We start from the raw sequence: 23,509 nt of genomic DNA, 5'->3' as shown, positions 1-23,509 counted from the left end.
GATTTTTTTAAAGTATTTAACACGTGTAAAGTTTGTTCTTTTATCCCGTTTAAATAAAAAGCTAATTATTATTAGTAAAGACTGGTTAAACTACACTACTACAAAAAAGTTTTTAAATAACTAGATTTACTAGTCTTAAGGTTTAATAGCTGCTTGCAAAAGATTATAGTTTACTACGGCTATTAACTTTTATTTAAATTTTGCCCCCTTTTTTAAGAAAGAGAACGGTGTACCTTTGGTTTTTAAATATAATAAATTAAAACTTTTAACACCTTCTTGTCCTACATTTGCAGTATTTATATTTTTAATTTTAAACTTAAAAGCAACTAGTGCTACGGCTGTAGGTTTAAATACTGCATTTTCCTTACCTAATATCCTTTAAATACCTGGTTTTAAAAAATTATTAGAAGAAAGGCCACCTTTACTAATTATTTTATTATTAACTAACTCCTTGGATCTTCCACAATCCTTTCAAGACTATAGAGAAAATAAGATTTTTACTAAGAATAATAAAACGCGCTTTTTAGGCTTAGAATTAGGATCTTTGCCGGATATTAAGCAGAATAGCATGGCAGGAAATAAAGCTCCTAGTAATGGGGCTGGAGCAGATGCTGCGGGCTTTACTAGTTTTTCCTAACAATAGCTAATAATATTGGTTACTTTAATAACACAGGCAGTAATAAATGCTAATCCCAAGGCTGTAAATAATGAGCAACAGGGAGCTAAAACTAATGCAGGATTTTTTTACTAGAAGGCAGCTAATATTAGGTTTTTTTACCTAAATATGCCACTTAATTAGGGCTTTGGGATAAAGGTTAAGCAAGATAATAAGCCTTATTTTTATAATATTTATATATTTACCACCTAAATCCATAGTGCCTTGGAGACAAGAAATATCTTTAAAATATATTAAAACTTAAAAATATATTTATAAGGTAAAGCTATATAATGGTATAACTTGGAGCTTAATTAGGTTTAATATAAAGGTTTAACTATATTTAATAATATTAAGAATTAGTGCAAGTAACTAAAAAAAAGGTTTAAACTACCTGCTAGTAAGATAAGATCTAGGCTAGATAATTTATATTATATAGTAATTAATGTCTAGGCCAGGCGTTTGCCTACCGCTTATATATTTAATATAATAGCTTTAGCTAAATAATATAAAAAGTTTAACCATAAATTTCCGCTAGTATTAAAAGCATGGTAGAACTTGGACATTCCCTTGCGGGATACTATTAATAAACCTTTAAAAAAAAATAACATAACTATTTTAAAGTTTATGGGGATTTTGCAAAAAAAGCAAACTAATTAATTTAATAAATTCTAGCCATGTACATGTTAACTAGTATAATAAGCCTTTTATAAATATACCAAATATTATTCCTATGGTAATTAAACCTAACCCCAACGCTCTTTTTAATCCTAAGGACCTTAGTATACTACACAACGTGTACCTTTTTAACACTATACTTAATAGTAATAAAACTTCTAAAAATAGGAACTAGTAGCTAATGCACTATAAAATAGTTAAGTAAACTAAATAGGCAACCCTTGGAACCAAGGCCCCCTATAAAACTAGTAAAATTATTACCCTTAGTATTAAAATTAATAGTTTTATTTTTAATAAGCATAACATAACTTTTAGTCTTTCCAGCAATAGTAGTATTAGTAACTATACTAAAAATAATAGCCTTAATAAAATAATAACTAAAAAACTTTTAATAGCTATTATGCTTGCATGTATTATATTAATAAGTTTTTTACTTTAAACCTTAATAAAGCTGCACTAAAAAAAAACTAATTTATTATAAATATTTAATTTACTACTAGTAAAGTATATAACATGCAAGAAGTTCCAGACAACAAGCTAGATATTTTTTTTAAAAAAGAATATAAGACTAAAAAGGTTTATAATATTAATTATTATGCATGTTATTTTACTTTTTAGTTAAATAATAAGCTACATAAGCACCTTTTTATATATACTAGTAATAACTTTACTGCGTATTATGTTTTTTTTTTAATAAGTACTTTAATTATAAAATCTTTTTAGCCTATTTCTACAGCGCCACCGGGACTTTCCTTTAAAAACTAGAAATATACTTTAGTAAAAGCTTTTTTTACTGCTAATAAAACTTTTTATTAGGTGTGCATTAATTTTGGGTTAACTTTTATATTAATAAATAAGGTTTTTTTAACGCAAAATTACCCGGAAGTTTTAGTGCACTAGTATTTATTATTAATATTATTATAAGAAATTAGTGCAGGATCTATAAATTAGTTTATATATTTATTAATTTATTTTAAGGCAAAGCAAACACAGGGGAATATCTTAAAAAATATAGTAGTAAAAATAATAGTTAAGGTATATCTTACTTCACACCTAAAGGCAAATTTATTAATTAGCATTAACAGGCTAGCTTTTTATAATATTATAATAAATTTAAGCAAGAGAATCTTCCATATTATTACCTGCGGAGATATAATAGTCCTAATTATAATTACGCCGCGTTTATACTATTAATAACCCTAATAAGTTTATATAGTAAATTGCATGGTGGTATAACCTTATTTTTTATTAAAAGTTTTAATATAATCACGAACTAATTTACTAAGTAATAAGAATTATTTATTTAAACCTTATTAACAAGAGCAGCTATCCCTATACGCACACATAGTAAATAGTAATTTTAACTTAATTATTGCTATTAATAACATAAATTTACTAGTTTTACTAGAAAAAGGAACAAGGCTAAGCATGTTATTTAAATTTAAGATATTAAAAATTTATTAGCTTAACACTAAAAACATGCTACTATATAAAAAATATTTTTTTACCTTGGTAAAACTACTACTTAAAGCCTATAAACCCCTTATACCACCCTTAATAGCGGATAAGCTAAAAATAAAACTACTTAATAATGTTACTGTTTACAAGGACGCTATAATAGTAGCAGTACTTAAGGCGTTAGTATAAAAATTTATAAATATATAAATAAACAAGTAAATAGTAAATATTCCAAAAAAAAATTAAATGCGCATGTATTTTAAACCGGGCTAGGAGAACTACTTTAAAAAAAGAATAATAAAGGTTTATTTTTTAGCTTGTTAAAATTAATAAAAAGTTAATAAGGTATATAATAAATTACACTAGTAAAAAAAAATAAAATAAATAACTAGTATTACCCTAACATTATAGCCTGTTTTTATTATTTATAAACCTAGTAAAATTAATAAAAGTTCCAGTCGGCTAGTATAGAATATACATAACTTAAATAAATAGTAAATTAAGAATATATATTTTTTACCTACCCAAGCTAAAATACTCGCGGAAGTTGCTAGGGATGGTTTTATCTTTATTATTAATACTATATTAATATTTTACTAGTAGCCCCTGCACCTATTAGCGTGGATATACGCTACTATAATATTATATAAAGGTTAAGAAATATTATTAATATATTTAATGGGATTTATTAATAGTATGGCACATGTTTAATATAATATAAATAATTACTTTTATGCACTACGGAAATTCCTGCAAGCCTATATTAATAATTTTATTATATATTTACCTACCTTTAATAAGCATACATATTATTTAAGGTTATTTTTACTAAAATATTATAAATTAAGAATTTCTTTAAACCCTAAGAAGATATTTTTAGGCTTTTTATTTATTAAGCTTTTAGGCAAAAATATTTCCTTGCTTAGCTAAATAGTAATAGTAAATAAAATTAAGGCCCTTGTTTTCTTAGAGTTTCTAGCTACCTTAGCTAACTTAAATACCTATATTAGTATAATAAACTAGTTTTTTAAACATATTCCTTACTATGCAGTAAAAATAAAACCTTTATAGTAGTAAAAAATAAATCTTTTTAAAAAAATACTAAACTTTTATAGGAAATTACATACGCGGAAAGCATATATATTAAAAATTAAACTTTTATAAATTATAAAGGCTAAAAAGAAAGCTTTTAATATAATTTAGTTTTATTTTAAGAATTTCTTATAGCTAATTTATTTTACTTTAGTTTATAATTTTTATATTAATGTGGATGCGTGCAAGAAGCGTGTTAGTATAATAGTATTTTATATAAAGGGTGATTTAAAAAATACTAAAACTTTACTGCCACTAACTATGGTTAAGCCTATTTTATTTCTTAGCCGTGCAATTTTCAAAGTGGAAAAGAATTATTAGCTAACTAAATTAGAAGTTTTAGGTTTAGTTTAGGTAATTAAAAAGTTATAGTACATGGTGGAATCCTGCTAAAAAATAATCTTTATTTATATAGACCATGCAAGTACACTAGATATTACTAAATAAAAAACACTAGTAATAAAATCTTTTAAGAAGCTAAATTTTTATTTAATATAAATATTAATCTTTTTATAATAATTCCGCCTCCAAATTCTTTATAAACCAGGGAAGATAAATATAGTACTTAACGCGTTATCTTATTTCCTATTTTTTGTAAAAAATACTAATAAAAATTTAAAATATTTATTAAATATATTACATGGTAACTCCGCCACTTTAATAGTATAGTACTCTAAGGATTTTAAATAAAGGCTGCTATAGGAATATATAAAAAATAGGAGATAAAAAAAGGTAAAAAAAGTTTTAAAGGCTAATATTACTTTTAAGTGCCCGGTAACACTACCTTATTAACTAAATATAAAAGGATTTATTTACACTATGCCTTACAAGGCATTTTTTAATACGGAAAAGCTCTGCATTCCTCCTATATTAAAAAAAAAGGTGCTTAAGGCAGCATATAATAATAAAGGTTATTCTAGCATTTACCACATATTAAAAAATCTAGCTAATATTTTTTTTTACCTAAAATTAAAATAAGTCCAAGACTATGTTACCGCTTGCCCATTATACCTATGTTATAAAAAAAAAAACCATAAATTATATAGAACCTTATAATTAATACTATTACTAAATATTCCTTTTTATACTATGGCTATTAATATAGTAACTACGTTACTAAAGGCAATAAATAGTTTAAATACTATATTTATATACACATGCTATTACATAAAACGCTTAATAATCTTGCTAGGCAAAGATAACTAAAAAGCGCATAAGTGGGCTACAGCGCTTTTAATAAAATAGGCCATAGTAAATTAGGGACTTTTAACTATAATTATTAGTAATAAAAATTTAAAATTTATTAAAGAACTTTAGCAAGCACTTTTTACTAAGCTAAAAGTAAAACTTTGCTTTATAACCGCGTGGCATGCCCAGGTAAATAAATAAAGCAAGAAATTAAATTAAATTATAAAGGTTTTCCTGCGCTATGCTATTGCAAGTCTAAAGTACTTAAATAAATAAATAAAAGCTTTACTATATTTACAGGTAATATTAAACACTTATATTAATGCCTTAATAAAACATTTACCATATAAACTTATATATAACATAAAAATCCATACTATATTTTTTTTTTTTACTAGTATATTTTAAAGCACGGTAATACCCTTAAAAAATTTTAATTATAAAAAGAACGCGGCAGCAGCACTTAGGCTAGCATAAATAATAATAAAATATTATTATAATAAAAATTACAAGCTAATTGTGTTTATTCCTGGGGATTAAGTTAGATTATACTTATATAAAAAATATAAAGTATAAGCAGTATTAAATAAGAAACTTTTAGTATAATATACAGGACCCTTTAAGGTGTTAAAAAAAGTTAGCCCACTAGCCTATTATTTAAACTTTTTTTTTAATTAGCAACTGCACCCCGTGGTATTTATTACGCACCTAAAGAAATACCTAGATACCAACCCTTATATATAAATAGATATTAAGCCTGGCCCTTAACCTATAAAAGAAAATATAAAAAGATTTTAGTTATATAAAATTAAGCGTTTGCTAGCTAAGAGATAGACCTTAAATAATTTTAAGTATTTAATAAAGTAGTTAAAATGGTTTAATTACTAGAACACGTGGTATTATAAATCTTTTTTACAAGACGCGAAGAAAAGGATTAAAAAATATAAAAAAGACTATCTAAATAATGCAGGCTTGTAAATTAACAAGCGCAAGTAAATTAAGTCCCCCGCTATAAAAATACAGGAAGTTTTTAAAAAAGGCCGCGGCCGCCCTCGCAAGAACACTTCTTAAAAAAATAATAGTTTAACTTATATTATTATTCTTTATACCTATCCTAATATTTTTTATAAATCCTAACTAATTTATTAACTACCCCGCTATTACTCTTACCCCTAAGTTTTACTATTATTTTATGTTTATATAGCTATATTAACTTTGCAACTTCCATTAATATTACCCCGCTTTTTTACTTTACCTTTTCCTTTTTTTATTATTTTACTTTACCTTTTTTTTTTTTTATTATTATTCTTTAACTCCACCTATCTTGTTATTATTTTTTATGTTTTTTTAAACAATAACTCCATAACTTTTATTACTTTGATGTTGCCCTGCGTCTTTACACCTATCTTGTTATTATTTTTTATATCTTGTTAAGTAATAATTCCCTTAACCTAGAACTTTTGCAATGGCCCCTAAATAAAGGTAAAATTTTATTAGCAGCGCCACGGCAAGCTTGGAGTTAAAGATTAAGGACTTAAAAAAATAAATTAAAACTTTTTAGGCTAAGAAAATGTCTCACGCCCTAAGCAAAATAGCAAAAACAAAAATTATTTAATAATTAAGGGCTAAAGTTGCGGAACTTTGTATTTTTAATAAAAAATTAAAGGTAACTTAAAGCAAAGCTCTAGTAAATAAACTTTTTTAAGTAAACCAGGCTAAAAAAATAGGGTATAGGAATATGCTTGGCCTAAAGCTAGCCTTTTAAATAATAGTTTTAGTCCGTAATAATAAGATTAAAAAAGTAACTAATTACCCTAAAAAAAACTAATAATAATATTCCATTGCTATTAATAACGGCTATTTTTAAGATAAATTAAATAATATACTTTAGTTTAAATAAACATTTTTATATATGCATTTATAGTACAAGGTGTTTATTAATAGTAATACTTGCTTTTTATTAAATAAACTGCCAAAGTAACCAGTGCTAGATTTTAAAAAGGTAAAGAAAAAATTAAAAGTTTTAATTAGTATATTAAATAATAAAACTTTACCTATTTATAAGGTCTTAAGCACGAACCTAAGAAAAGGTACATAGTATATGTTAAAGCCCTTGTAACCTTAGCTAAAATATAATAAAAAAAAGTTTTTTATTATTATAGCTAATAACTAAATATTTATATTACTAGATAATATTACTTGGTACCCTAAAGTTAAATAGCATGCAACTACTAAATAATTACTTTATAACCACCTAAAATCCTTAGCTAAGAATGCACTTAAAGCTTATTTAAAAGATGTTTTTACCCAAGAGTGTGAGATAAAACTAGTTTAGAAAAAGTGGGTGGCTAATTATAAAAAATAGGAATTCTTATTTATTAAGAAACTTATTAAGAACCCGGCAACCTAATGGCCCTTTAAAACTATAGCATAAAAAATTACTAATTTTAAATTTATAAATTTTATTATAAATAGTTTAAAACCTATTATTAATACCGTGCGTGTGCCTACTATTATAAATAAGGCTATTTACAAGTTTTAAAAGGAACTTATAGTAAAAGTTAAGAAAAGAAAGGCTTAAAAGTTAGTGGATTACTTAGCTACTTTTACTAGTAAAAAAATGGCCTATTAACATGTGAAATTACTTAATTCTATGCGCCTAGTATTAAAATATTTATATAAAAAGTTTTTAACCTAGTTAATAAAAGTCTATAATAAAAAAGATCCCACCATACTAATATTTAAAGATAATCTTGTTACTAATCAAAAACTTGTTAATAAGTTTATAAGTAAATTAAGCTTTATCTAGGGAGACATTAAGTTACAAAAGCAGTAAAAGTAAAGCAATTAGCTTATAGAAAATTTTCCCTTTATTTTTATTATTTTTATAATAGTTATTTCCACCCTGTTTTTTTACTTCTTATACCTGCGGAGTTTTTAATGTTGTCTTTGCAATAGTCTAGGCAATACTTTTTAATTATTATTTCCTAATATAACTATAACTTTGCACCTTTTTTTCTCTTGTCTATAACCTTGTTGCAGTCACTAAATCAGGGGGGACTATTGTGGTTAATCCTGCGGATATTGCTAACTTAGACCTTAGTTATCATCTAGATAGTTAGTCGGCCTCTAAGCCATCCTTAGTTAATTAATTAATATCTTCTTCAGTCATATTGACGTTTCTTCAGGTGTCGCCTGGCCACTACCACAACAATTAAGATTTTTATTTAGTATTTTTTTAGGCCTTAAAGCATGGCTATACCATATAGTTAGTAGCCTTTAGCACCCTAGGACTCTTTTAAATTAGGTAGTTAAATAATATTATTAACTCCTAGCACATATGGGCTACTATAGTAATTTTATTTTTTAATAAAAAAAAAAATATTATTATTTAAAATTATAATCCTTGCTATAATCCCGCTGGCCTACACCTTAAAAACTTTATATTTAAGGCTTAATTACGCCTACTATAGCTGCTAGGCTAATATTATACTTTTTAAAATATATAATATTATACTAGCACTAAATTCTCCGGGAAAAATTAATACCTAAAATATATATTTTAATAAATTTAATATATTATTATACTAGGTAACCTGCCCTACGCTAGGGATTAAAATCCTTAAATAGCTTATTATATATTAGTTTACTACTACTAGCTAATACCTTTTATATAAACTAGGCCTTAATCTTGCTTTTAAAATAGCTTTTACACGCTTTAATATTTATTATTACCTTTTTAGCTATAAAGGGGTTATATAATTTATAAAAAAGCTAGTAAATATACTAGCTAACCCCTAAATTTATAAATTACTTAACTTATTATTTATTATTTAATTTACCCTGGGCCACCCGGTGCCTAAAACTTTTATTAAAAGTTTATTATTTTATATATTTTATTATTATTTATTTATATTTTTAGGGACTGCTCCGGCCTATTAATATTTAAAGCTTTTATTAATATTTACTATTTTTATTATTTTAATTACTAGCTTTTTAATACTTGCTTATAAATTACGCCTTTAAGGGAGCCTTTTTTTAATACTAATAACTTATAGCTTATTAATTTAAAAAAGACTTTTTTCACGCTGGCAGCCTATAGCTTACTAATTTAAAAAAGTTCTTGGTATAAATAAAAGGGAGTGTTAAAAGTAGGTGCCTAAGGTTACTAAAGGTTTTAAGGCTTTGGTAAAAAAAGGTTCTTCTGGCCTAAATAGCCACCTGTAAAACTCTTTATTTATCCCTAGAATATTTAGCTTAGTATACCATGTAATACAAGAGACTTCTACCTACTATAACTAGTTATCCCTTTTAGTAGGATCGCGGTCCCGACTTTCGCCCTCTGCCTGCACAGAAAACAAGGAGTGAGTGAGACATGCCGAAATATCTTCTGCTGCGCATTGGACTTTGCGTCAGAGCGCGCCATGGTCAGTCAGTTTGCAGAATCGTAAGATTCTTACATTTCCAAGGTAAGATGAAGAACAACCCTGTGTTGGTAGAGGTGGACTGCCTTACGTCGTGCGGCCTTACAGCCTCAGGCAGCAAGCTATGTAGAAGCAACAGAGGACCTCATGTCTCATCACAGTGATCTGGGTTGCTTGGGAATGCAGTGCCTGGCAAACTGATCTACTAATCCATGCAGATCTTTGGGCGAGATCAAGCCTTGATGGCTCTGTATGCAGACTACGTAGAAAGCCCTATCGACTTCCACGCTTTGCCACGATCTTTTCAGGTACGAGAAGGGAAATAGCATCCGACTTCAGGTCCGAACAGCAAACTCGTCATGATCCTCGTTGAACCGCTGGATGGAACGGGGTCTCTACGCGGCCAGTGTCTTAGGTCCTAACCAGGGCAAGGAGATCTCTGCTGTGCGAGATTCCCAGCTTCTATACAGACTTCCTTGCATATGTTGCGTCGGGTCGGCAATAAACAACCACATCGGGAGGGAAAAGGATTCCGAGATCAGGTCACTGCGTCATGATCGCCCTGAACCGCCGGATGGAATGGGCCCTGTACGCGTCTGTCTCTGTTTACTGTCCAACTCACGGACCCTGTGTACAGCTGAAAAGTTGATTCATCATTAGCGCCCATGAGGTAGGCGTCGCTATCTCGATGAAACGACAAACCAGATTGAAGGAACAGATATCTGACATGAGGTCACTGCATCCGATGGCCAGCACAGAATTCATCGATTAGATTAAGTTCATACGTCCAATGTCTGGAGTATATTGCTTCTTCCTCATAGCACGTCACTATACAGCGTCGCCAAGGACGCTGAGATCAGAGGCAGATCAGAGCCAGGCAATCGTACGGATCGGCAGACCTAGAAGTGGCCACGATCTTGTCGTACAGAGGACAATTAATTCATCATCCGGCGATCGTTGCACGATATTGAAGCAGAGGGATGGTTCGTGGAATGGTGTTGCCTTGGGACTCGGCCGGCATTGGCTGCCATTGAACAGCGACGGGATTCATGACGATGGGCCGTGTAATGATTTACATTGAGTGACAGGCCTGATGTCATGTTGTCTGCAATTAATAGAAACCGCGAACGTTGGGGGTGGAGCATTGCGTCGTGACAGCGCTGCGCTCACCCTGACGTCACCCCCCGTTTCCCCTGTCGACCCCGGATTCCAGCCTTATATAAGTCCCTGAATAGCATCGTCTTTGGCCAGCATCAATTCAATCACAATCAATCAAACATCAAAGCAACAATATCCAAAATGTCTTACAATACTTCCAACACCGCTGGCCCCCATACCTCCGACATGGCCAACCGGGTCGACCCTCGTGTGGACAGCGACCTCAGCCGCACCCAGTACGGTTCGCACACCGACACCACTGGAACTCGAGGCACTGGCAACGAGTTCGCCGGCACTCAGTCCTACGGCGGCAACACCTCCACGACCGGTCCTCACAGCTCCAACATGGCCAACAAGCTCGACCCTCGCGTCGACAGCAACCAGTACGGCACCACTGGCAACACCTACGGATCCAGCACACACAACGCCTCGGCCACTGGCCCTCACAGCTCTGGCATGGCCAACCGCGCCGACCCTCGAGTCGACAGTGATCAGTATGGCAGCGCTGGCAACTACGGATCCGGCACACACAACGCCGCTGCCACTGGCCCTCACAGTTCCGGCATGGCCAACCGCGCCGACCCTCGCGTCGACAGCGATCAGTACGGCAGCGCTGGCAACAACTTCGGAGGTGCTTCTCACGGCACCTACGGCTCAAGCACACACAACGCCTCTGCAACCGGTCCTCACAACTCTGGTCTAGCCAACAAGGCTGATCCCCGCGTTGATAGCGACCGATATGGCAGCGCTGGCAACAACTTCGGCAGCAGCACGCACACCACCTCTGCAACTGGCCCTCACAACTCTGGCCTCGCCAACACGGCCGACCCCCGCGTCGACAGTGACCGATATGGCAGTGCTGGCAACACCTATGGCAGCAGCACCACCCACGGCACACACAACGCCTCCGCTACTGGCCCTCACAACTCTGGCGTTGCCAACAAGGCTGATCCTCGCGTCGACAGCGACCGATATGGCAGCACTGGCAACACTTTCGGCACTGGCGCTGGTGCTGGCACTGCCACCCACGGTCGTGACAGCACTTCCACCAAGACCTTCGAGGATGCCCACTTCGGGACTGGCCCTCACACCGGAGGCAGCACTTCCCACGGCACTGGCAGCACTTCCACCAACGCCGGCCCTCACAACTCCAAGCTCATGAACAAGGTTGACCCTCGCGTCGACAGCGACGTCGACAACCGCGCTCGCTACACCCCTGGCGCCACTACCACCGGCAACACCCACACCGCTACCTCTGGCAACGCTGGCCCTCACACCTCCAACATGGGCAACAAGGCCGACCCCCGCGTCGACTCTGACCGTGACCACCGCGACAACGCAGGCCCTCACAACTCAAGCATGATGAACAAGGCCGATCCCCGCGTCGACAGCGACCGCGACAACCGCGCTAAGCACACCAACGCGCCCCACGGAACCACCGGCGGTCCCACTGGCACTGGCGTCACCGGCACCAGCGCCACCGGAGCTGGCACTACTTCTACCTCCCACGGCGCCCACTCCGGCGAGAAAGTTCACTCCTCCAACCTTCTCAACAAACTCGATCCCCGCGTCGACAGCACCACCGGCCAAATGAAGAACAGCCCCAGCAACACCTCCCACACCACCTCGGGAACCGACGCCTACTCCTCCGGCGGCGCCGGCCACTCTGCCACGGCTTCCAACAGCGCCCACCACACCGGCCAGCCAACCGCCACTCGCACCGGCGAGACCGCCGGCAACGGAGTCAAGGGGGCCGCTGCTGAGATCCACGCAAGTCCTACTTCCCGCGCTATCTAGAGCCCCTCTAACAGCGTCATAGGGTATGGGCGAGTCTCTACGCGGAGGCTTGAACACCGCTGTTGACCGCGCCTTCGGACATGAGGAGGGCGTCGCGAAGAACAGCGCTGTTGCGAACCAGGGCGAACGCGAGATGAACACTGGACGCTTCCATTAATCTCGTTGGATCTGACTACGCTTTTCTCCCTATGGGACTTCTTATGAGTGATGGATTATGATACCGATTGATATCACTGCGATCTGGCTTTCTGTTTTACTTTATTGTACTATAGTCTAATTCACGATTTCTACTTCATACTTTCTCTTCTCTGGTAGACTTTCCGAATACTTTGGTAGTCTCGATGTGCGGATTACGATCGATGTTCTCATCATGACATCATTGTATGGAGCAACTGTATGGAGCAATTCTTGGAAGAACAACCTCACCCGTGGCACTGAAACATATGGTACTGGCTTAATGTATTGCTAGCAGCTGTTCACACCAGAGCAGCTTGGCTGCAGGAATTGGTCATACAGGAGGGGCATCTATGATTCAGTTGGTCTCCCAGGCCACGTTCTACGGCGGCTACGTCATTCCGGCCGCCTAGCTTGTATGCTCTGGCGAAGTTCTACTCTTGAGTGACTGTTCCAGGATACTTTACCAGATGCGTTGTAGATGTACCTTTGCTAAAGACGTGTTATTGCCAGTTCTCAACGCCGGAACACCGTAAACTCAAACCCCAAGAACGCAACATACGCAGCCAGTAGAACCAGCCCAGCAAAGCGGCTTGGTCCGAAAAAGATCACCGCCGTAAAGCACGCCGCTGACGTCCAGACCATGGCCAGGTCAAAAAAGACGTAGCTATCTGTGTCTTCTTCTACATTGCTCAGACCTCCTGCAAGAGCAACAACTCCAACGCACAGCGTCAGCAGAAAGATATTGCTCCCTGCGGTAGTTGCAACGACAATGCCTCCTTGTCCACGGATACCCCCAAGCACCGAGAGTAGCTTTTCTGGTAGAGTTGTAGCAAACGCGATTACTGTTAGGCCGAAGACTGTGCCTGAGAGGCGGAGGGAGTCCGCGATGGAGCTAGCACTGTGCGCGAGGATGTAGCCAGCTAGGGCCAGTGCCACGAGACCCTGAAAGAGCTGGAGAAGATCGAAATAAAGTCGTCTTGCACTCCTTCCAGCATCGATTTCCTGTGCAAGCGGGTGTGTGTTCATCAAGAGAGGCGAGTTTTCCGAAGCTTCAGCTGCCGCGCCTTGTTCTGGTTCCCAATTATTCTCGGGATCATCAGCGCGCGCTTCATCGTCGCCAGCGTCGCTGTCACTATCCGACAACTCAGGAGGCTCAGCGACGCTTTTATAGATTGCATACCCAACCGACGCGATATAGTGCACAAAAAGCGCGACAAGTATCCCACCTGTAACCCTACCAAGCAGATCGAAGAATGCCAAAGCCACAAACACGGTCGTAACGGCCAGCTGTAGAAACGAATAGATCTTTGCGCTCCTGTCGAATTCCATCTCCGTTCCGCGCGGTTGACAGAGAAGACCTAACGAAAAGGCACCGAGGATATTGGAGATCGCGGATCCCATCACGTTGCCCAGGGCTAGGGGGCTGCGGTGTTGGATGAGTGCTGCGATGACTACAACTAGCTAGCTCACTGGATTAGGACAGGTATCAACTTATCGGAGGGGAGCTCAAATTGTACTTCTTCGTATTCAGCGCCCGCTGTTAAGAGAGCGATCAGGGTAGGCGAAATGCCTAGCCGTCGTCCCACGATCACGGTGTGGTCGAGGAATTTGTCTGCGCCATATTCGAGAAGAAAGACTCCGGCGATGAATACTGCAGTGTTGAAGGAGAAATCGTCCCAGTTCATGACTTGGATATCCAACGGTGTAGTGTAAATTAATTTGTTTTAGCTTGATGCTCCGAATGAAGGAGGAAGGCAGGGCGGTTGTTGCCTAGCGGACATCACGACACCAATATATATCTTCGTTTTGGTCAGGTCTCAAGTACTACGAGGTTGCAGCACAGCATATTTCTTGAGACCACTATAGCAAGTTAAATTACATCTTGGCTATCAATTTCAATTCATTCACTATCGTAGAGTCCATTTCCGACGCGTGGAAACCAGACAGCAATCAGGTCGTTTATTGTGACATCGCCAAGATCTTCCGTGGACCCGCAAGACCAATTAGAGTTAGCGCCCACATCAAAAGCCGGAGAGACGCCAGATAATGCGAGGAGCTTTAGACACCTCTCCAACACCGTCTGACGCGGTTATTCCCACGATCGCACGAACGCGTTCCCCGGTCTCATCAAACTGGGATGAACTTAAAGTCGTGACGAACTTTCGAATGATCTCTGGAAATATTTAGGCCGTCTTCCCTGCTTCTCCCTCGCCACGGGCAGCAGCCTCGATCGCGGTCTGCGGCGCGTTCCTGCGGTCGAGGAGAGACTTCACGCTGACAGCTACACTTCGGAGATATGTCGTCGGTTCTCCGCTACGATTCGCGAGTCATGAAACGGATCTTTGACAACGTGTCAGCTTCGGGGATATTTTGTGCGACAACTTCTAGCCTGGCTGCCTACTTGCTGCGGAGTCTCCAACGCGACCCAACGTGACCTTCAATCGGCAATGAATTCCTTACTGTCGACCTCGCATTATCCTGGTGGATAATCGTTACATTTCCGAACCATGACAAGTCGAAGGCTATCGCGTTTGAGGTGGAGGTTGGCGATGACATCCATGGCGCACCGTCGCTTTCACAATAGCTACGGAGTAGATGCAAGAAGACTACAAGACACGCTTACACCCAGGGAACAAAGCCGCTGACGTCGAACGAAGCATCTAGTCTGGGACCAGAAATGATCTACCTCTAGCGTCGCCCTCCCGGCTGTGGCTGGCAAGGTATATCGGAAGAGCTTTCTGAGCCTGGGGATTGGAGAACGTTTCCAGTTTCAAGGTTAAGCATTGAAATTAGCGATCGACATCTATGGATACAAAGAGAGGTTCCGGGGTTCAGAGCAAAAGAGCAGGTCTGGACGACGCGCCGTTTGCCCAACTCAAACCTTGCCAGAAGTCGTTGAGTTCGAGCGAATGCTGGAAACCGGATCGGCCTGGCCGTGCATCCAATAAACGTTATTCGAACCATGAACTGGATGGTGGAATATTTTGGGGGCCGAATCAGCGACTTAAGCATCCCCAAGAGTCTTGACCACTCTTGACCGGACTTGACACTCCTTGGGGCTACCCCAGATCCGGGGTCCCGTTCAGATGACATGCCCATGTGGAACTGCGGGTTGTGATAGGCCGGTCAGACTATAGTACCCCAGACTTTGACCATCCGGCTGGCTCGGACGTTTCTCTCATCCAGCATTGGCAATGATATGACATCTCGCGTCGGACCACTGGCTGTCATTCGCATGCATCGTCATGGAGTGGCGCTATAAGCCGCAGTGTCATGGCCGCAATGCAGATGCTGGTGGGGTTGATAAATTCCATCCCTCCCCTGGTCTGACCTGGGCTTTTTCTTTCCATTGCCAATCCTGATTCTTGCTTCTTCGGACAGAATGGACCGCAACAACTCTTCGGGCAGCAGCCACGATGCTGGAGAGTCCAGCTTCGATCATAGAGAGAAGCCTAGGACCCACCACATCTATGATGTGGAAGGCCAGGACCGCAGCAAGCTGAATGCTATCTTTGAGAACCCTCTTGCCGGTGTCCCCCGAGATGAGCTCTTTGATGACGTCGATCGGTTCTGTCAGAGATATGGACTGACGGAGCACAAAGAGCTCTTTCGTAAGGGTGCCCTTGTATCCCAGAACCCTGCAGTGGCCGAGACCTTGCCCGACTTGACGGAGGATGAACGTCAAGCTCTGCGCCGCGAGACAACCCACAAGTGGTCGCAGCCATGGCAGCTCTACTTCATGGCCAGTAAGTTAGCGCGAGTCTAGAAAGACGCCATTACTAAGACTTGCGTAAAGCGATGTGCTCCATGGCCGCCGCCGTGCAGGGAATGGACGAGACCGCCAACAACGGCGCCGTCGTTATCTATCCTAAGGTTCGTGCTAATGTCTAATACATGACCATGCGCTAACCTCCACAGCTCCTCGGCATTGAATCTGACCGTTTCTCGCCAATGATGCAAGACTATATCACTGGCCTTGTTGTCGGCGCCCCCTATCTGGCTTGCGCCATTGTCGGCTGCTGGCTAACTGAACCACTGAACCGAGTCTTCGCACGACGAGGAACCATCTTCATCTCTTGTGTTGTTGCTGCTGTTGCATCAATCTGGGAAGGTGTTGCCAACTCCTGGGTCAACCTGTTCCTTGCTCGCTTCGTCCTCGGTCTTGGTATTGGCTCCAAATCCTCCACGGTCCCAGTGTACGCCGCCGAGTGTGCCCCTGCACCTATCCGTGGAGCATTGGTCATGCAGTGGCAAATGTAAGGCTCATGAGCGACATTGTTTGGCTGTTCCCTGCTAGGTATACTAACGATCAACAGGTGGACCGCCTTTGGTATCATGCTTGGCAACATCATGGGCGTGGCCTTTATGAACCTGGAGGAAGACCTCAGCTGGCGCCTTATGCTCGGCAGCACGGTCGTTCTTCCAATCTTCGTCTGTGCTCAGGTGTATTTCTGCCCCGAATCACCCCGTTGGCTTATTGAGCACAACAAGATCCCCAAGGCATTCCGGTCCTTCCAGACCCTGCGCAACACCGACCTCCAGGCCGCACGCGATCTCTACTATGCCTACATTGGTGTTGAACTCGAGCGTAAGGTCAACAAAGGCAAGAACTTCTTCACCATGTTTCTGGAGCTCTTTACAATCCCGCGTAACCGGCGCGCTACTTTAGCCAGTTGGATTGTCATGTTTCTGCAACAGTTCTGCGGCGTCAATGTGATTGCTTACTACTCCACTACCATATTCATGGAATCGGGATACAGTGTTCAGGATGCCCTACTTGCGTCAATGGGCACTGGTATCCTGAACTGGGTATTTGCTATCCCGGCCTTCCTAACAATCGACACTTGGGGTCGGCGCAACCTTTTGCTCTTCACGTTTCCATTTCTCGCGATATGTCTCTTGTGGAGCGGCTTTTCCTTTTGGATCGAAGAAGACGTCGTCGAAAGTCGGAAACGAGTGGCAATGGTTACCACTGGCATGTATCTCTTCGAAGTCTTCTACTCGCCTGGCGAGGGTCCAGTGCCCTTCACGTATTCGGCCGAAGCGTTCCCGCTGCACGTCCGAGAAGTCGGTATGTCTTGGGCGACAGCGACCACATGGTGTTTCAACTTCATCCTGTCGTTTACCTGGCCTATGCTCCTAAGGGCCTTCAAGCCGCAGGGTGCTTTTGGCTGGTATGCGGCTTGGTGTCTGATTGGATGGTGGCTTGTTCTGCTGTTTGTTCCGGAGACGAAAGGTAACCTTCTCCCCAGTCTAACCCGCTCCTTCGCTAACCAGATTACCATAGAACTCACCCTCGAAGAACTCGACCGCGTCTTCTCCGTCAAAACGCGCCATCACGCCGCGTACCAACTAAGGAACGCCATCTGGCATTTCCGCACCTGGGTGCTTCGGCAAAGACTTGAGCCGATGCCCAAGTTGTATGTGGTGGCGGACTCGCCTACCACACCGTCACCACCGGAATTTAGGGCAGGCGCGGATGTGGAGCCGAAGATGCGCACTGAGAATGTGGAGAATGTGACACCGACGGAGACAAAGAGGGAGTATGGAGCGGGGCCGTTGAGGCTGTAAGGGTGGTGCTTGAGTGCTATCACTCCCTGGATGATAGGAGGGATGTTGTAATATATGGCTTGGCTGACGAGTTGGAGTGCATGGCGTTGCTGATGGCTTGGCTTGGGTCGGGCTGTCACTGCTCTCAGGTTTGCAAACAGTATGCTTTCATCTTGCTCAAGTTGCCTTGATTCTAGGCTTCGAAAAGAACTGTGTATACTATTACCGTCAAGAATGTACTTCTTTTCGCGTTAAGCCTCCCCGAGGAGTATCGGTCAGACCATGTAGTTGTTCCCAGCCGGACCAAGCCAAGCTCTGGGCAGTGGGCACCCTCTTTCCAAACCTGAATATCCGGGTAGCGCACTCAACCTCAACTCCCCTCACAATACCCCGCTCTGGCCCCGTGTCTCTGACAATCTGCCTATGAATCATGCCCAGGGGTTGCTCGCATACTAACACTGGCCAAAGTGTTTACGTCTGCAGCCACCGGTCTTGCAAAACACGGGAAAACCCCGACAGCATGAATCCTTCAGAAGCCAAGAAAGCAACAGGATTGATTAGCAATGACTCCTTCGCCATGCTCGGCAGGACGGGTGGCTTAGGGTTATCGTCTTTCAAGGTTTGAAGGATGAATCCATCGAGGCTTGTCTTTGGAAAAGCTTTACTGACTTCCCCTTGCCCGCTGAGATGACATTTGACAGGAGCATACCCGTCCAAACCATCACCCCGACTTGCGCCAGCCGAGTTACCTCTTTATCGACGTCTTGCTGCCGAGGCGTTTTTCACCCTGGACGGCTAATCGTATACCCTTCCCCGCGCGTCACTCTTGGCTACTTCGCTACTTCCCCACATAACCCGCTGGCTAAGACCTCCAAAGCGCACCTTCTGACTTCCAAAAACACCGAGCAAGACGGCAAAACATCGGCACAGCACGAGTCAGAACACATGCCATAGCAGCCATGCCAATACCACCAAGCCGGACAGCCCCACGCGTGCACGAGCATCTACCCCAAACTCGCGCGAATCCATACCGGAAGCGGGACTGGTTGAAGAAAATCATGTAACGGCGGACAGGGTTCTCCACATCATGTCGGAGTTTACCCCGGATCTGGACTGGGGTTGGCTCTGGAGAATCCTGGCACAACGTTGTCTCTCCATAAAATGGGCCCATGGGGAATTCTGCCAAAGGGGTTATGGAGAGGACTGGAGAATACTGGAAAAGGACAGCTCGACAAGGGACAAGGTGGGACTGCACGTCATAGCCTCAGACTCTTTCCCGCCGCATTCCATCACGGCCGTTATCCGATGCTCCGATTATACTCCGTTTTCCTTGCGAGCCCGTCTATATACCGCAAAATATAAATATGGGGATCAGCGCCGCCGGGACGAAAACAAAGCTCGGGTTCAGTGAGCCGTTTTCTACGCAGATCTGCCGAGATGCTGTTCTCCTCGCTATTTGGACTCTCGGTCCTAGCCGCTACCACAACTGCCCTTCCAGGAAGTGTGAGTCGGAGGGCTGTATCCTCCCCGACGGCCAGTGTCAGGAACGGGACATACTCCGGCAAGCGCAATGCCAACTTCAACCAAGACCTCTTTCTGGGTATTCCGTTCGCCCAACAACCCGTGGGCAACCTGCGCTTCGCAATCCCACAATCCCTGAATGAGACTTGGGAGGGTGAGAAAAACGCGACAGAGTACTCGAACATCTGTGTCGGATACGGGGTGAGCACACATCGTCTCTCGCAGTATCTCTCTTGAGACATGCTAACAAGAGTAGACCGACTCTATCTGGTACCCCCAATCAGAAGCATGCCTAACCTTGAACGTTATCCGGGACTCCTCAGTCGACGAAACCTCCGCCCTTCCCGTAGGTGTCTGGATCCACGGCGGCGGCTTCTACCAGGGCTCTGGAGCAGACCAGAGATATAACATGTCTGCGATCGTTGCGAATGCGCAGGAGATCGGTAGGGCAACCAACTCCCGCCCTCCCCCCTTTTTCATTGTAGGAGCCATTCTAATGAGTGACTAGGCAAACCCTTTATCGGCGTAACAATCAACTACCGCCTCTCAACATGGGGCTTCCTCAACTCAGACGAGATTAAGGCCGCCGGCGCCACAAACCTCGGTCTGCGCGACCAACGCCTCGCCCTGCACTGGATCCAGGAAAACATAGCCGCGTTCGGCGGTGATCCGACCAAGGTCACAATCTGGGGCGAGTCCGCCGGCGGCATGTCAGTCGGTAACCACCTTATCGCCTACGGCGGCCGCGACGACGGTCTCTTCCGTGCCGGAATTATGCAGTCAGGCGGTTCAGTTTCCGCTTCACCAGCCAATACGACCGCCTACCAGTCCCAATACAACGAGATCGTCTCCAGGGCCGGCTGCTCCGGCTCGAGCGACACACTGCAGTGCCTACGCGAAGTGCCCTTCGAGACTCTGAACGCCATATTCAACACCACAAGCGGAAATCCTGCATACCGCTTCTCGCCAACCGTCGACGGCGACTTCATCCGGGAATGGGGGAGTGTCCAACTTGACAAGGGCGACTTCGTCAAGGTGCCCATCATCGCGGGAACAAACACCGATGAGGGAACCTCCTTTGGCCCGACGGGAATTAACACGACCGAGCAGTTCTACAACTATCTGACTGGTACGCTTACTCCGAACCATGCCCCCCTTACTCCATTGTGGCTTCAGCTAATATGAGTTCAGGCGGCGCATCAGGCTTCCGATACCCACCCGCCATCGCTCAGGAGATCCTCGACCTATACCCCGACGACCCCTCGCAAGGAATCCCCGAATTCCTAGGCGACCAGCGCGTCCCGAGCAAGGGCTGGCAATGGCGACGCACATCCGCGTACGCAGGCGACTACAGCATGCACGCCAACCGCCGCCGACAGACCGAGGTCTGGGCTGAGCATGGCGTTCCCGCATACGCGTACCGCTTCAATACGCGCGGCGGCGATGTACCCTGGATCAGCGGCGCGCAGCACTTTACCGAGGTTGCGTTTGTGTTCAAGAACTTTGAGGGCCTTGGGTATCACTATGGCCTGCCGTTTCAAGGGATGCCTGAGAGGTACAAGGACCTTAGTACGTTGGTCTCAAGCATGTGGGCCAGCTTCATCGTTGATTTGGATCCGAATACCGGTGTTGAAAGCGAGGTTTATTGGGAGGGATACGGGGTCGACGCACCCGTGGATATCGTCTTTGATGCGAACGTTACTGGGCTTGGGGCTTTGGAGGACGATACGTGGAGGAAGGAGGGCATTGATTTCTTGAACTCGATCTCCAGGGTCTTGTGGCGGTAGGAGATCGACAAGGTAGATATATAGTGATACGTCTTTATTGATAACTCTTCATGTTCATATACACAAAGCTAGGGCGGACTCGAGGGAAGGTGGGGTTGTTGATGATACGGTGGCCGGCACGAGGTCAGTAACCGCCCTGGTCATTCCAGTAGAGCGTTCCGCTGTGCACCATCGGCCCGGTGGCCTCCATCTCCCATCCGAACGTCATCTTGACCCATTGCATAAAGTGCGCTGCAACCTTGATATGACCGACGTCCGTTGGGTGCCACTGTGGCGCAATATCGTTCTGCTGAAGTATGCCGGTGGTGTCAAAGTAGTGAACGAAGGAGCCGTTCTCCTGGAAGAGCTCGTAGACGTCTCTGATCTCATCGACGAAGAGAGGCCCCTGAATGTACGTATCGCCCGATGCAGCGAAGCCGCCCCAAAGGGACTATTTTGTCAGCGAGGAAAGCGACAAGTGCGGTGGACGTACCATGAGAACGATCTGCGCGTCTGGCCATATTCCATGAATATTGCTGACTAGGTTGACATAGTCATTGAAGTAATCTGTGCTCGAGACGTTATTTGCAGGGTTGTTGTCGTTCGTTCCGATGTTAATGACGACCAGGTCCGCCGGCTGCTGGGCACTGAAGTCCCAGTCCGGAGGGTCATCTCCATGTATCTTCGCCGCACGCGGAGACGTGTCGCTCGTTTTGTAGTATTGGTAAGTCTACTCTGGTCAGCAGAGAGCTAACTGAACGGCTGCTTTACGCACTTGGCCTCTAGGGTTCCCCCAGCAATTTTGATCATGCAGGCAGATTCCGGGATAGGCCTGTTGTCGTTAGCCATGGTCAAAAAAGATGCATCAGTGCTCACCGTCAGGTGGTATTCGACATTCCCTAGGCCTGCAGCAAAAAGGTATGCCCAGGAAGAAAGGCCTTCGTAAGTCGCATAATCCCCGGAGCTCAAGCTATCTTCATTAGCCAAGTTCATTTCTTCTTTGTAGTACTTACGAGTCACCGATAACCTCGACCATCTTAGGAAATGGGTCGATTTTGTATATCGCAGCTTCTGGCTCGACGGATACACTTTCCAGTTGGACTGTATGCACGGTCAGCAGAGAACTGGCTGACGGGGACTACCTAGACATATCCGTAGGCCCAGTTTGTCACTGCCAAAGTTAGAACTGGAAGGAAATGTGGGAATTGATGGTACCTCTCAGTTCAAATGTTTGCTGCGTGCTAGACTCCCTTAAGTCGACACCAGTCGTCTCAGGCCCTACGAATTGGTAGGTGTCGTCTGCGGTTACGTTGGAGAACTGCCAATCCTGGCCTCCAACCCTGAACAACATGAGCGGAAGGTCAAGCTGGATGCAGAAGTAACTCACCTGTACGCGACGAGTACACCGTTGTCGGTATGCTCACCGAAGCTCAATGCCAACTATATCGTCAGCTCGCCCCCGATCAGCTCTGGGCTCCTTACTTTCTCCCCGGTAAAGGCGAACTTGATGCCAGCGGTACTGCAGTACTCAGCTTCAGATACTAAAATGTAGGCGAACAACTTACGACCACCCTTTATTCTCCATTAGTAGCCTTCAGGGATTTTTGGATTCCTAACTCACAAGATATATGCTCCTCATCCCACCGCCCTTTGTAGGCGATTTCTTCAGCATCTGCATCGTACGTATTCCACCCATCCTCAACTCCGTCTTCCAAAAGTTGGGCCTGTCCGGGATAAGGGTCCAGTCGAGGTTGGCCATTTTCAAAAATTGTTGCTGCGACTAGCGATGTCGCTAAGGATAGAAGGCAAAGCATACGCATCATCCTTGGAAATGGATTGATCGTAAGAGGACACATGCCGGGACCGGCTGCTATTATAAATTGGCCCACCGACGGGATTAACGTCTCCCAAACTCCGAACTCCTTTAGGAAGGTAGACCTAAGACGGGCAGCTCGACAAAATGCTGGGTATATGGCAAGCGCGGAATGTAGGGGTGGCGGGCATCATTTATACCCAAACGGCAGAGATTCTCGGCGAAGGATATC

General features: G+C 42.5%; 5 protein-coding genes across 5 annotated transcripts; 3 read left to right on the top strand and 2 right to left on the bottom strand.

Annotated features, from left to right (window-relative positions):
• Window positions 1-10,794: 10,794 nt before the first annotated feature.
• DSM5745_11168 (uncharacterized protein) lies at window positions 10,795-12,450 on the top strand (the record flags this gene model as incomplete). The annotated part of the gene is made up of 1 exon (XM_026753184.1): window positions 10,795-12,450. The coding sequence occupies one exon, from the start codon at window positions 10,795-10,797 to the stop codon at window positions 12,448-12,450; it is 1,656 nt and encodes a 551-aa protein (XP_026598259.1).
• Window positions 12,451-13,140: 690 nt separating this feature from the next.
• On the bottom strand, window positions 13,141-14,312 carry DSM5745_11167 (sodium:calcium antiporter; the record flags this gene model as incomplete). The annotated part of the gene is made up of 2 exons (XM_026753183.1): window positions 13,141-14,050; window positions 14,098-14,312. The coding sequence occupies 2 exons, from the start codon at window positions 14,310-14,312 to the stop codon at window positions 13,141-13,143; spliced, it is 1,125 nt and encodes a 374-aa protein (XP_026598258.1).
• A 1,697-nt stretch (window positions 14,313-16,009) lies between these two features.
• DSM5745_11166 (sugar porter family MFS transporter) lies at window positions 16,010-18,198 on the top strand (the record flags this gene model as incomplete). The annotated part of the gene is made up of 4 exons (XM_026753182.1): window positions 16,010-16,373; window positions 16,424-16,500; window positions 16,546-16,883; window positions 16,944-18,198. The coding sequence occupies 4 exons, from the start codon at window positions 16,010-16,012 to the stop codon at window positions 18,196-18,198; spliced, it is 2,034 nt and encodes a 677-aa protein (XP_026598257.1).
• A 1,416-nt stretch (window positions 18,199-19,614) lies between these two features.
• On the top strand, window positions 19,615-21,485 carry DSM5745_11165 (Carboxylic ester hydrolase; the record flags this gene model as incomplete). The annotated part of the gene is made up of 4 exons (XM_026753181.1): window positions 19,615-19,899; window positions 19,955-20,141; window positions 20,207-20,827; window positions 20,890-21,485. 4 exons carry the CDS (start codon window positions 19,615-19,617, stop codon window positions 21,483-21,485), a joined length of 1,689 nt encoding a protein of 562 aa, XP_026598256.1.
• A 124-nt stretch (window positions 21,486-21,609) lies between these two features.
• On the bottom strand, window positions 21,610-23,223 carry DSM5745_11164 (SGNH/GDSL hydrolase family protein; the record flags this gene model as incomplete). Its single annotated transcript, XM_026753180.1, has 9 exons — window positions 21,610-21,915; window positions 21,958-22,194; window positions 22,240-22,296; window positions 22,341-22,434; window positions 22,478-22,565; window positions 22,680-22,804; window positions 22,852-22,904; window positions 22,947-23,036; window positions 23,086-23,223. 9 exons carry the CDS (start codon window positions 23,221-23,223, stop codon window positions 21,610-21,612), a joined length of 1,188 nt encoding a protein of 395 aa, XP_026598255.1.
• Between the last annotated feature and the right edge of the window lie 286 nt (window positions 23,224-23,509).

This window comes from Aspergillus mulundensis (genome assembly GCF_003369625.1).
Source record: "Aspergillus mulundensis strain DSM 5745 chromosome Unknown scaffold_21, whole genome shotgun sequence".
In the NCBI taxonomy this organism is placed as follows: domain Eukaryota; kingdom Fungi; phylum Ascomycota; class Eurotiomycetes; order Eurotiales; family Aspergillaceae; genus Aspergillus; species Aspergillus mulundensis.
Note: the sequence above shows the minus strand (reverse complement) of the source record. Positions and strands in the feature narration are given on the sequence as shown.